The 14,752-nt window shown below is 37.8% G+C and overlaps 1 protein-coding gene and 1 long non-coding RNA gene across 2 annotated transcripts; one reads left to right on the top strand and one right to left on the bottom strand.

The window, feature by feature from the left end:
- Positions 1-2,592: 2,592 nt before the first annotated feature.
- On the bottom strand, positions 2,593-3,431 carry LOC146734305 (uncharacterized). The gene is made up of 2 exons (XR_014931724.1): positions 3,262-3,431; positions 2,593-2,767 (listed from the first exon to the last, which is right to left on the bottom strand). It is a non-coding gene; the product is annotated as an uncharacterized LOC146734305 (long non-coding RNA).
- Positions 3,432-4,255: 824 nt separating this feature from the next.
- On the top strand, positions 4,256-12,943 carry LOC100368230 (E3 ubiquitin-protein ligase TRIM36-like). The gene is made up of 8 exons (XM_002736443.4): positions 4,256-4,344; positions 6,258-7,088; positions 7,817-8,009; positions 9,122-9,268; positions 9,485-9,580; positions 10,354-10,607; positions 11,124-11,248; positions 11,774-12,943. The coding sequence occupies exons 2-8, from the start codon at positions 6,265-6,267 to the stop codon at positions 12,103-12,105; spliced, it is 1,971 nt and encodes a 656-aa protein (XP_002736489.2). The 5' UTR covers positions 4,256-4,344; positions 6,258-6,264; the 3' UTR covers positions 12,106-12,943.
- Positions 12,944-14,752: the final 1,809 nt, after the last annotated feature.

The raw sequence follows: 14,752 nt of genomic DNA, 5'->3' as shown, positions 1-14,752 counted from the left end.
TTTTTCCACTGATATCTCAAGTACTAATCATCACATTTCAATGAAACTTGGTACATAGATGTCATACGACACTGCACAGACCTGATAGTTTTTATGGTAATATCAGTACATATTAATTACCTAATTTGCATAATTAATTAATTTTCAGCATTTGATATAAGTAGTTAGCATTACATTTCAATGAAACTTGGTACTTACATACTCAAGGACTATGCAGAGATTGATTGTTTTCGATAAATATTTGTGCATATTAATCACCTAATTTGCATAATTAGTTAATTTTCAGCTTTTCCACGGGTATCTCAAGTACTAATCATCGCATTTCAATGAAACTTGGTACATAGATCCTTTAGGACTATGCAGAGACCTGATTAGTTTTAGGGTAAATAATTGTGCATATTAATTACCTAATTTGCATAATTAATTTTCAGCTTTTCTACTGATATCTAAAGTACTAATCATCACATTTCAATGAATCTAGAATTATGCAGACCCAATTAGTTTCCGGTAAATATTTGTGCATATTAATCACCTAATTTGCATAATTAACCAACTTTCACACTGATATCTCAGGTACTATACATCACATATCAATGAATGTACATGGATGCTGTAGGACAATAGACACCCCTGAATAATTGTGGGTTAAAATCCGTACATATTAATTACCTAATTTGCATAATTAACCAATTTTAAGCTTTCACACTGATATCTAAAGTACCGTAAAAACTCCAAAATTTCGACCGGTTTTAAATAATTGGTGTTAGAAATGTGACGTGTTTTTAGAGTCAAAATTAAGGTGCATTTTCGGACGGTCGAATTTTTCAGAATAGAAATCAGCAAATGAAAAAATGGGGATGATAGACAGTGTGCTTCATTAGTTTTTAAAAAATGCAATGTCCGTCAATTGACGTAAACTTCCTCATGTTTCACGGTAAAAGCAAAGGTCGTGGCCGAGTTGTAACTCAAAATCTAAACAAAGTCATCAATCAGTATTATGACAAGCAAAACAAAACATCAAGACGCGGAGAAGAGGTCAGCACAAAAACTAATAGGTCAAAAGACAAAGCTGTCTCGCACTACCTAGGAAAACTTGCGAATGTTCGAAGTACAGGTACCCATTGGACAAAAGGTACATGGAAGTTTAGCAAACTATCTCCCCGATCCAGTGCAATGTATCCGGTTAGAATCAAAGCTCACGTGTCCCTTATTTGAGGGACCAAATTCTGCCGTAAATTCGCCCTTGGATTAAAAAATAAAATGGGATTTAAGAAAATAAAATGGGACTTTTAAGGTGTATTTTGGCGTCATTTTTCGGACATTTCAATCAATCCTGCCGGCTAAAATAGAGTAAGTTTTACCGTAGTCATTGACGTCTGTCTATTCAAGAGTACACGTGTATGATTTTTATCGTGACTAGCGTGAGCGGGTAAGCTTCCTTTCGAGAATGAGCTGTTATCACTGTGAACAATGTTAAATTATTCTTCAGATGACCAGTTTATTTTTTAAAAACAACTAATTTTTTTATTTAAAAAAAATCATGCCGTTTTCGCATCAAAATCCAAGCCAAAATATCGTACTACAACATCAATCTCTTCTGCATTGCGTTCAATAACATTAACATATTTAAATAAGCTATGGTAATTTGAACACGTTGGCATCATCCAGCTTCTTGATTGGTTAATTAGCGATTTGACCTATTTGACCTAAGAGAACATGGCGGATATCCTACAGCATCAAACGTTTATACGAGACCGGAATCATTCGCTTACGATGAAACTAAGTTGACTTTTATTTGTATTTCATAACCATTCAACAAATTTATTTTGTGTACATTATTATAATCACTACTGAGTACAGTAATAATCAACAATTCAGAAACGCAGCATGCCGAGATTTTTGTGTTCGTTTTTATTTGAAACTTCGTTTATTTAGAATATATTTTCGTTACCAATAAAATAAAAATCTCTCAGTCAATCAGAAACCCGGATTCATGCCTTCGAGGAAGGTCCCGTTTGAACGCTCACATCGGTTATTTTTCGTTTGAGGGAAAACTAAAACTGGTCGCAATTTTCGAATAAGAATGAGTCGGCAATTTTTAGTGGAGTCGAAAATTTGGAGGTAAATAAAACACCGAAACCCGGTAAATAAATAGGCGGTCGAATTTTTAGAGGGGTCGAAATTTTGGAGTTTTCACGGTGCAAATTATTCCATTTCAATGAAACTTAGTACAAAGATGCTCTAGGACAATGTACAAACCTAATTAGTTTGGGGTAAAAATCTGTTCATATTAATTCCCTAATAAGCATAATAATTCATAATTTTTTGGTTCTAATCACATTTCAATTAAACTTGGAGACATAGATTTTCTGTTACATTGCGCAGACCTCATTAGTTTTACACTCAAATCTGGTCATATTAATTTTCTGATTTGCATAATTAGTTTTCAGCTAAGTAATTTCGAATTATATTTAATGTGTCTCCAATACTCTCAGCACATGGGAGTTCTTTCTAAGCTTTCTTTGATTAGTGTATACGGGCAATCTTTCTGTACATTATATTTTGCCCACTTGAATAAACCATTAATAGAAAATTGCTAGTATATTTTTATTTGCAAAAGACATTCCACAGCATTTTACAATTTTTGTCATTACATTGAATATTTTTTTCACTTCCAACAAATGTGTACACTTCCAGATACATCTTCGCCAGCCAAGGTTCGTTCATTCAGTCATCGCTTCAATTTTACATCACTGAGCATAATTATCTAGAATGGAAGCAAACAAATAAGTAAATCGTAATGATTAGAACACTGTAAACAGCTATAGTAAACATGCAAACTGATTTCAAATTGTATAACGGTCACCGGCCCACGGCATCGACGCAGAAAATTGGAGCAAAAAAATATTTCCTGATCAATTGCGATGTGTTCCAAATAAAAAATAGTATATTCCAGTCCAAATCAGCTCAATTACTTTAATAAAGAGTTATTGTATAATGTACAAAATGTTGATACGATTTGATGAATATTTACAGCTACGGCTTCAATACCGTGGACGATTTTGGCCCGATCGTCAACAAAACATCACCCGTCTCCAGGGCAGGCGACTGGAAAAAGATACTGGTGTTCGGTCGAACCGGTGGAAACAAAATCGTCACTCCCAGAATAACTATGCAAAATAACAATCTAAAGTCGAACCATTCGAGCCACAATATTAACATAAAAATGACTTTCGTTGCATTTGACAATGATAAACTTACCGAAAAGCCGTGTTATTCTCGATCGCTAACGTCGGTTTAATACGCCATTTTTGTTGAGTGTGTTTGCCACCCGACTCTGCCCGGTGACGTCATCATGTGCGCTATAGAAGGAGGTCTGTGATTCGTTGACTAAAATCGTCGATAGTGGCTCTCGTTGAAATCTCGTTACATAGGCATCGGGTCAGATGTAGGTAGGGCGGAATTAAAAAAAAAAAATCACAAAATCAAAATCAAAGTAAAATAATAAAATAAAAGGGCATTAATAAAAGTAATAAAAAATAAAATTAAAATAAGTTTATAGCCAAAATAATTAAAGCCCGTACACTACATCAGATTTTAATCAGATTGGCTCAGCTACGTGCTTTGAGACATTCCATCTGCGATTGCGCATTTCGTCTACCTAAAGAATCTGAGAGGCGTGGGCTTTGCCTAGACTGTCGACAGTCGGTCGTACCAAAGATGTACCTCTGATCGCATCTAATAGTAATCTGTTATTATTAATAAATATTGTGTATAAACGTAATAGGCGTGAATAAATTGCGAACGCCGGGACGGGAAGTATGCAGTGCCGTCACGGTGTAATAGTACCAACGTGGCAGCTGGTCTGGTGTAGGTGGAAGTGGTAACTATGGTAGTGGGTCCAATGCCACTTTTCTTGGGTGTACAATCCGATGCGCGTCGGTCGGTACTGCCGCTGTACTGTCTTTGTGCATACTTTGAGGTATCTTCGTAATAACCTTATAATATATTCAGTTTATTTGTTTTGTGTTCAATAAAAAAGGCGTAAAGTAAAAAAAAAAATGTGTCTCAATCTTTAAGAGAAAAATACCCCCCAGCCTTAGTAAAAAGTCACTGCCCCTCCTTGTGGCTTTGGAAAATATGCTGACCCCCGCCTTCTATTTTGCCCGGACCCCCGGAATAATAAATGGTCATTCCCTTAGAATGTCTTCGATTAAATGCCTTACCAAGTTAAGCGGCACCGGAGCAATTATGTAAGTTTTCATTGAGTTAGGGATCCCTACACGTTACCATCATATTTCGTGACACCTGTTAAGTTGTTGCCAGGTCATCTTTATTGGCAAGGTGAGTACATGTTCATGAGTTGCACGGTGTTTCGACATTCATTTAGTTTTTCACGATCTGTGTTTATGTTTGTTCAGAATTGGGGATGTGTGTACTGTGTCATAGTTTATTTCGGGTTCACCTACTTTCGGATATAGAACGTCATCCACATTGCCTATACTTGTACTCTGTCAAACAATGGCGCCAAGAGAAACTTCAATACTCTATGTATAACCCCACAAATTATATTCAATAACACACTGAAGAAGAATTTCTGCTTGTTGTCTTCACCAAGTACAGATCGGTCATTACACAGCAAGATTTTCCTGGACCGCACATGCCAAAGTGGATCATAAAATGTATTGTTCGCACTCGCGCAAGTGATAAAACTAATCTGCATAAGTTCTTTTGTTTATATGCGAATAGCTTGGCGCAAAGAAAGAAACGCAGAGATAGTTTCTCAATAGGAATAAATAGTCGTTCTGAAATGAACACTGAGACATCTGCTCCCAGCTGTGTCGTCCGACGAACATGCATTCGGTGTTGCGTGATTTGGCATCGCTGAAATAGGAGTCTCGTCAAACCAAGACTCGTACAATCAAATTGTATTTTGAGTAGTACAGCTAATTAAAATAGTTTAATTTGTGGAGCTAAACAATATATGGCTCCATGTTTGGAAGAGGTAAAACATTACCACATATTTCACCATACCGCCAGGACAAAGTGTGCTGTGATGTAATATGTAGGATGCTCGCTTACAGCCAGTAAGATCATTTCGAACAGTATGACGTAATTTAATCATGGAGCTCCATGATTTAATTAATTGCGTCGATAAGCTGACCGCCGAGGTGTTATAGATTCATTGGTATTTTTGAACAATTGTTCGATATATATTTAATGGCTTGAATATATACTAGTGCGCGAATTGTGGGATTCGTGCTTATTCCGAAATACAGTAGACGAGCTCAAAGTTCTTACGGAACTTTTTTATGTCCTGGAATCGCGGCGCGAGACTTGTTTAATTAAACCCACACACAGTTTGATTGCAGCATTGCGAGATGGACCCTAAACTTGCACACAAGTCTCTTGTTTTTTTTATGTTTTTTTTTTTTTTTTTTTTTTTAATAAAATAAAATAAAATGTATGTATATGAGCACACACAAAAAATATTTCGAAAAACGAAACAATCAATGTCCAGTATGCTCGGCAAAGGAAAGCAGCGATATTTTTTTTATATTATACATTGTATACCGTCCCATTAGTATTGCGGCTTCTACACATATTAAAATAGGTCCTATTATGTCGATAATATACTTCATTTTCAACACTTTCCCATCATCAATATTGCCAACTCAATTATTGACGACGTCATTTAGAATCACTCAGTTCCTGCAGCTGCACATGTCACGACTTTGTTGGAGTACTTACAATTCCACGTGACCCTACTAATGTTGTCTCTGGTCCGTTCTGCTTCAATGGTTCTCCGATTTAGACTAAACATAACTGGTATAGAAGCAGGGCGTTCCAATGATACACTGCGTGGCAATGTTCGGACTTATAGCCCAAACCTAAACGAATGTTGTACATGTACAATTAAAGATGGCGTTCCTATAATCTGACTATAACGTCCCAATGCACATACTAGTAATATATATAAACGTATTTGTATATTATGCGACTCTAGGTAACACTGAGATGAGGCACGTTGCATAATGCAGTGCTCAAAGACAGAAATTAAACCAAAAAGCTGACATTTAATAAAAAAATTAACGCCAAGGTGTATTACAAATTAAATGTAAAGTCGGTGTCAAAAGTCAAATAAATGTACTGTAACAGATTTATTTTATTATCACGGTGCGTATATTTTCTTAGTTTATTACGTGTATGTGTGCATCCATGTGTACCTAACGACATAAATATTGTATTTATTTCAGGAACAAGATGACCAGCTACGAAAAAGAACTGATTTGTCCCGTGTGTGAAGATTATTTCATTTCACCCCTTGTGTTACCATGTCAGCACAATCTCTGCCACAAGTGTGCTATCAAAATGATGGGAACTACGCAGTCGCAGACAGAAGACGCGGATAGATCAAATTCGCCTTCAGTTGGGAGTGTATCGCCTTCTAGTCCATTGCCCTCTCCAAAGGTTGACGAGAATTCCAACACCAAGATTATTCCACCATTATTTTACATGCCAAGAAGATCAAAAGCCAATAAAGCTAACAGTTGCACCCAATCGCCGACTAATACAACCTCACCACTTGGTCGTCATGAGCGCACACGGCTACCAAGCAACGGTTCTCGGCCCACATCACCATATATATCTTCGCCAACTCCCGACCTTCCAATAAGTCCAACTTCTGATACACCTGACTGCTTCGAAGAGACCATGTCAAGGCGCTCCGTTGATGGACACTGTGGCTCAGGTAGCAACTCCCCGTGCTGCCCAAAACGACGGTCCTATGGGGGAACAAGACGAACCCGATCGTCATCTGGGTCACCGGTAGTGTCACCCAGCTTACTCAAGAAGACAAACAAGTTCGACTTTGGTTCTACTTCGTCAATCGGCTCGGATAAATCGAACTCATCGAAGAATTCCAAAATGGTCATTTCCATAACGATGCAAAAAGGAACTGGTGCAAGAAAGGAAGCCACCAAACCAACCGAAATATACTGCCCCACGTGTGACAGACACGTGAGACTCGGTGAGAGTGGCATCAATCGGCTATTCAGAAACTTCACTTTGCAGTCAATTGTTGATAAGTAAGAGGCAGTATAATTGTTCACTGTCTGTCCGTTTCCACTATCTATACCTATTTGCTGCCCTGGTTCACACAAAGCGGGAGGGTTGTCACCTGCGCACGCGCGGGAATTGAGTCCCAGGCGACGATAAAAACACGTGCTAAAAACGCAAAGGTAGGCGCATGTTTGTAAACAATGACACGCTATGGCCATCTGACGCATGCGTAAGTGACGACTACCCCGCTTTAAGCATAACAAAATATTTACACTTTAATCTACATACAATTTGCCGCAACTCCAACTCGTATATTTTCTATAGCACATAGTGATCATTTAGAACAAAACAGTCGACTAGCTAGGTGGTCATTCAAAACAAATATTCGACTAGCTAAGTGGTCATTCAAAACAATTATTCGACTAGCTAAGTGGTCATTCAGAACAAATATTCGACTAGATAAGTGGTCATTCAGAACAAATATTCGACTAGCTAAGTGGTCATTCAAAACAATTATTCGACTAGCTAAGTGGCCATTCAAAACAATTATTCGACTAGCTAAGTGGCCATTCAAAACAATTATTCGACTAGCTAAGTGGTCAATTAGAAAACAATTGTCAAATTGTCGTTCAGATGCAAAAATAATTGACACAAGATTGAACTTTTATAATAATTCGTACTAAAAATTGGCTAAAATGTGTAAAATTGAATGATTGGCGGATTGCATTGCTTATATTATTTTTTGTATTCTCAGATACAAACGAACGGCGAAAAAGAATACTGTTATTCACTGTCAACATTGTAAAGGTAGCACGCCCTCTGAAGCCACCAGGCGTTGCTATGACTGCAATGAGTGCTACTGCTCCGAATGTTTTAAAAATGCCCATCCATGGGGCACCCCACGGGCAAACCATAGTTACTGTGCTGCTGACAACACTAGACCTAAGGTAAGCTGTGTAATTACAGACAGGAGTTCAAATGTAACCACGAGTCTGTTATAATATACAGGTATTGTCCTCGCCTGAGGCAGATATCAAAAATTATCTCCCCCAGTAACTGTTATTGGTCGAAGCCGAAGCAAAATTGACAAATTGGAGACTTTTGACAATAACATGTACTGTCTCATAGACGGGGGTTAATAAATGCATGTATGTAAAGAAATAAACGTGTGTACATATGTTCGCTATATCGCGTTCGAACACCATTCGTACGTTTTTGACATTTATGCGCTAAAACGCGCATATAGCAATTACGATTGGCTGAGAAGACGTCTCATTTGCATAAATTAATATTCATGAGCAATGAAAAATTCGTCTTTTCTGTAAAAAATGTGCCTAAATACTTAGTGATAGCCGACATGGTAGTTCTAAATCGACTGATTCTATCGGTACGAGCTGAAAAATAATCGAACTACTGGAGTATCTTTTATCAGTGACAAATTGCCTAATCAGTATTCATTTCGAGAACTCGCGGTGTGTGTGCATGCGCAGTTTGAAATTGAGCAATTTTCAACGCAATAAAATTACGCCGCGTAGAACTCCTACGTCGTCGTCAGTTGAATTGTTTTCCAATAGACACAATTTTAGGGCCTGTATATTTCTATGTAATGTTTCCAAGATTTGTTGGGAATTATTTTGCGAAGAACTCACTGAATTCATTTCATCGATATCACTCGACGATGTCTTGCGGACGACTGACGTCGAAACGTTTCCCCCAGATCGGACGGCGCCATTTCGTGCCAACCCCTTCCCGATGTTTTGCATCTTTGTAAACGTGAAATGTAAAATAAAACAATTCATAATTTTTTTTTTTCTCAACTTTCAGTAGCATTCTACCTTAAAACTTACCACACACTAAATAAAACAATTGCAACATAGCTTTGTGAGCTCTGTCGCCAATAAGCGCAGTTTTGTGGAACATGCTTGAGCCACACTGGAGAACGCAATGCACGTACATTTCTCGTTGTTATCGACACTTTTTCAATTATCGTCACGCGCAATATATGCATCTCTTGTATATCGCCTGTACTAAAGTGTTCTCTTGTTTTACGTCACCCTAGACCATCATGTGCACTGAGCACACGGAGGAGCGTGTTGGCTGGTATTGTGATGCCTGTCAGCGTCCCACGTGCCGTGTATGTAAAGTAACTAATGTACACCACGGGCATAGGATGTATGCCATTAAGGTCACCTACTCCGCACTAAAGGTAGGAATCGAAACACGCGAAAGTAAAGATGTTTATTGTTTGTGAATGTGTCGGTTATTTGTTTTCAATTGAACTGCTGTGAATCCGACTAATATCGATTTTCTTCTCGACCCGCTAACATGTGATTCGATCGTTAAAAAGAAAATAGCGATGAGCCATGAGTTGATATAATGGACGGCCATGGATAAAACTATTAACACTCTTGTTATATTTTAGGACAAACTGAAAAAACACGTCAATGCACTTCAGAGCAAACGAGATGAAATAGAGGGCGCCATTGGCAAATTCGAGACTGCCGTTGTCAATATAGAGGTAAGACCGTCTGTGATATAATTCAGCGGCAGGTATACTGACACCAGTCACAACACTACATTTATTTCGTTTTCAACAAAGTCCCACGATTACACTCTTTTGCAGGAACGTTTACTTGTTTGTTTTTTTCAGAATATTGCTTAAAATAAAATATTCCATCCCAATCAAATGTAGGTCAGATTGCGTGCTGTAATTATAGATAGTAAAAAACTAAATATATTTGATTTTTTGACGGCTATTCAACGTTTTTGGAAACCAGAATAGAGTAGGAACGTGTATACAATAGCGATATGGCTGAAACATCATGTTCAATATTTACGTCATCACCCAGCGCCCCCTATAGACGTAATGACGCCCGACGAAGAGGACGTTTGTAGTCTGCTTCACAGCCCGTTTTATACCCGATATTTAGGGCATTTTGCAGCACATATAAGTTGTTTTAACGTCAGAATTCATTCATAGATCTCAAATATTATGTACCGAGTGACAAAAGCCAGACCTCTGCTCCTCTTTAACTTAAACGACTCGACATCGCCAAATATTATCGAGACCAAAAACATTATTTTCCTGACTTTTTTTTACAAATATTTTTGAATTTCACGAAAGGTTTCTATTGGCCGATGGAATAACATTGGAACATTTACAAATGACGTCATTGTACTTGCTGATTGGCTGAATTGAATTTTTAACAATTCCAACTGACCTTTCGGTGTATTCGAGATTCAGAATTTGTTTTAAGTTCACGCGACTAGCGTTGCTACGGTTCTTTTCAGGCAAATGCGGAAATGACAAACAACTGCATCGTAAACGGCATGGATGAACTGAGAAAACTACTGGACGAGAAACAGGCCAGTCTGATTGAACGAGTGGAGAAGACGAAAGTTGAGAAGTTACAAGGTCCAGTAAAGAGATTGCAAAGTCTAAATGCGATGTTAGCGAACACCGTTCTCATAGAGTACGCACAGGAAGTGCTGAATGAAGAGGAACAAGCATGTTTTGTACAGAGTGCGTTACCGCTGATAGGAAGGTAAGAGAACCGTGCGTGATTACTAGTATGTTACTCACCTTGAAACCATTGATACCAGTTATGTAATACTGCCACCTACGTTGAGATTGATATATAAAGCTACCCAGTATATAGTCTGGTCCCCTGCCCCAATTTAAAATTGGGGCAGGGGACCAGACTACCCAGTATAGTCACTGGTGGACGAGACAACATGATGGCGGCGTAATTACGACTTTACACCGTTGTTTATATTGCAACTCGTAGGTCACATGTTCATACTGTGTAATATGTAAAATGGTTAGTGTAAATAAGACCAGATACCAACACATTTATTAACATTTGTTTTCTTTTGTTTATGATGCGATGTTTGTTTGTTTGTTTGTTTGTTTCCACTTAACCTGTCATACTATTCCGGGCGCGTACGCATTCAATCGTAGCTTACGTAACAAAATTATAGCTAGGCCGTTAACCTCTGAATTAAAATACGAGTTGTTCTCATTACTATTTCCAACTTTATTTCTCATCTTTATTTTACAGACTTGAAAAACTTTTGAAATCATTCAAACAAGAACAAGAAACCATTGAAACAGAGGTCGATTCCCAAACTGTGATAGACTTATCGAGAGAAAAGGAGCTGGTGATTAATATCGACTTCTTGCAAGGTTAGAACATAAACCACAAAGACTTCATGTCAAAAAATTACCTTTGTAAGAATAAAGTAAACACACGGTGTTTTATCACAAAACATAGCATACATCGCGCCCTCTAGTGACGGAGCGCTTTTGTGACGTCAAAATTACGTATACGGGTGAAGGAAATTTCATTCAAATAGACCACACTGTTTTGGCTGTGTTGTCGTTCGTCGTCTAAAATAAAGTGAAATTTATCATAAATCATCTTTATTGATGGCCGATTACAGATCAAAACGATATCGATGCGTTGAACGCCCTTCGCGTCACCTATTACGTCATAGAAGTGCTTCACCACTGCAGTCTGGCGCAACAGTACATAGTTTGTCTATAAAGCGCCCTCAAATCATACTTGCTCTGTATGTTTGAAATTGTGACATCAGTGTTGCCAATCAGACACTGGGTTGTCAGGATCACATTGTCACGAAGTTGCCCTGTGCTTGGAGATCAATGGTGGTCGAGAACTAATGATTTGTTCTAATCATTTATTCTTTTCAGTGCCGGGTACACCGGCTATAAATACGAATACCTCCACAACGTATGATGGCGCCATCATCGTCCACTGGGACCGACCACTAGGTGGTAGTATAATCGACAACTACACCATGGAGTACATCAAAGCTTCCGAAATGTCAATTCCAACCAGTCAGCCGAGTCCGATGACAGAGGTTCTTGAGTTGGTATGGGAAGTCGTCACAGAAATCAAAGATTGCAATTATAGTGTGGATATTTTAGACGCCGATACGGAATACTGTTTCCGGGTAAAAGCTATGAATAAGGCGGGGTGTGGTCCGTACAGTGACATCGCCATTATCAAATCCCCACCCTAAGAATAGGATGAACACCAGTAATACTATTGCCATAATTCCCATCAAATAATATCCCTGATTGTTCTCAAAATATACTATATATGCGTAAACTAAACATCTAAACTTCATCTAAAAAGTATTTTGGTTTAATCATACGTAGGCTCAACTGCCAGTGGAATATGTATTATTTTTGAAACACGTGTGGATGGCATTCATGTAAAACTTGAAACCCAGGTACGAACTTGCCGACCGCGTGACTTTTCAAATCACAACTCCCAATCGTATCAACGGTTTCAGCGAAGTAGGTTATTATAGAAGACCTGCGTCTATTCTCATTCCTAAATAGGTCATGTGTGCTTGATATCAGTAGTATTTTGTGTTTTTGACATTGTGTTGAGGTGTTTTGTTTTGTGTGCTACGCTACTGGAAATTCTCCCGACTATAGAATGTACATAAACTACGACAAGTGTTTGGTGTGTGAATGTGAAACAGAGCATATAAAATGATCTAGCTCAAAGTATCTGCTAATGTTAAAATTTGCTGTAATTGAAGTGGGATATTTCGAACTTGTGTGTTATTTTTGTTTTGTTTTGCGTTTTGGAGGGTTAAAGCGTGTTTTTTCTAGCCAAGACGTGATTATATTGCAGACGCCATAAAATAATTAGTGTATTGAAAAGAAGTCACAAATCAATGTTTGCATGCGTGGATCATTACGAGTTTTGTTTTCTTACGTTAGACATTGCGTGTCAACACAGCGTATACGGCGACGGGCACATGACTAAATAACATACTGTATAGTCTCGACTACCATTGTACAATGACCTGTGTTTGTCAAACATAAATTAATTGATGTAATTTCCATTTTCTCAGAGTCTGATTTATTCTACGAAATAATTATTAATTTTTCAATTGTTTTTGCTCAGTTCATACGTGTTTCAGGAGAGTCTGAACATTCGAAATTTACTTTAAAAACATTATCAACATAGATCGTTCGTTCGATTTATTTGTTATTTAGTTATATCAGCTATACACCTTAGTGAAGAATTATCGAAAATGGCTAGACCTTGCGTGAAAAAAACCATCGATTGACCTATATTGAAAACATTCGATGTAAATTTTATGCATGGGTATGTCAGTTAAATTGTACATATACGTAGAGATGTGTGGCAAATAAATTCGGGGGTAGACTCCACTGTTTTAACTACATCCAGCGATAACTGACCTATTAATTTGTACCCATATGACGAACAAATGTCATGCTGGTTACTGGCTATTGTTTGGTTCTCCGTCCATCTTGTCAATATTAGGTACTTTCTCTGGGATGTAGCTTGTTCGTTCCAATAACGGCACACAACTCAGTAGGTTCAACTGTTTATATCCGAGTAACTACACAGTAATGACTCGCTTACACCTTTCCGTTAACATTATTTATAACGCGGTATTATGTTTAGTGAAATGAAACAACACTGACTGTTGACAAAAATCGGACTTGCTCCAGGTCGCCCGAATAGAGTAGTTTGGCATTAAGACGCAAAACTATTATTTAAAACTAATCCCGAACAATGCAATTCAAATAGAAACCATGCCAGATATGTATAATTAATCGTACGACTTGGAATGAGTTTACAACTGTAAATGTCATAGTTGTCAGCATTTTGTTAACGCATGAGACCGAATGTCGTAAGAGGCTCTACATGCTGTTGTTGATGTTGTGGGTTGGAACCTCATACTCGCCCAACTTTTTCAATAATCGAGGATGAAGTCCATCTCCTCGCCAGCTCCAGACGTTGCACTCGATAACTCCTAGCCAAGGTCCAATGTACAATATCGGTTTACAAATATGCCACAATTACGTGGCTAAAACAATGCCGGTTTACAAAAAAAATGCCTCTGTTATCTGTAGCAATTACACTCTGAATATAAAATGTGTGACCGATTTACAATTAGCATAAAGACTTGTAGATTTAGTAAAATAAATGACCAGAACAATGGTCACATGACCAATAGTGGTTGAAATAAATGCATGTTTAAAGGCGACACTCTTTAAACTATGGGATACAATGAAATTCTTGTCGATCGGTAGGCGTGACAGAGATGAAAGGACGTCATATTCTCCTTATTTAAAGATACCTAAGTGGATACTTGCATCACCTGTAAACAACGCCCATAGTGAACCATGATTACATCACAAACATGTATGTAGTCAGTCTGATTAAAATAAGATCCTAGTTTGGGCTTTTATTTATTTTTCTTTGTTAATATATTTTACTATTTAAAAAAAAAATATTTGCTGGTATTTTTTTTAAGTTTTGGTAATCGCGAAAACCTACGTCTATTATATTAACCCCCCCCAAAAAACCCAAACTACATAAACTAGGATCTTATTTTAATCAGATTGGTATGTAGTATAATTATTCAAACAATTGCAGCAATTTTCCAGTACTCAAAACACGATATTTGAACAATTAGCAGTGCTTACGACTAAATACAGAACGAAGTATTCTCAGAGCGCAAACCTACGACACAGAAATACATACCCTCACTAGTAATATTTAGAGTTATCCTGCTTGCAGGCAGACTCTCCTTCACGGTGGAGAGTATTTTGCGTTCCTGAGATAAGGGACGCGTCGAGAACCAGCGCAAACGCCCGAGACGTAGTCCTCTACAA

This window comes from Saccoglossus kowalevskii, chromosome 15 (genome assembly GCF_978046115.1).
Source record: "Saccoglossus kowalevskii chromosome 15, keSacKowa6.1, whole genome shotgun sequence".
Taxonomy (NCBI): domain Eukaryota; kingdom Metazoa; phylum Hemichordata; class Enteropneusta; family Harrimaniidae; genus Saccoglossus; species Saccoglossus kowalevskii.
The sequence above is the reverse complement of the archived record's forward strand: the minus strand, read 5'-3'. Positions and strand labels throughout refer to the sequence as shown.

Bases quoted from the DNA above. Each gene is read 5' to 3' on its own strand.
- LOC100368230 (XM_002736443.4), top strand. From the start codon at position 6,265: ATGACCAGCTACGAAAAAGAACTGATTTGTCCCGTGTGTGAAGATTAT. The intron at 10,608-11,123 runs GTAAGAGAACCG...TTTATTTTACAG, and splicing joins GCGTTACCGCTGATAGGAAG to ACTTGAAAAACTTTTGAAAT. The intron at 11,249-11,773 runs GTTAGAACATAA...TATTCTTTTCAG, and splicing joins TAATATCGACTTCTTGCAAG to TGCCGGGTACACCGGCTATA.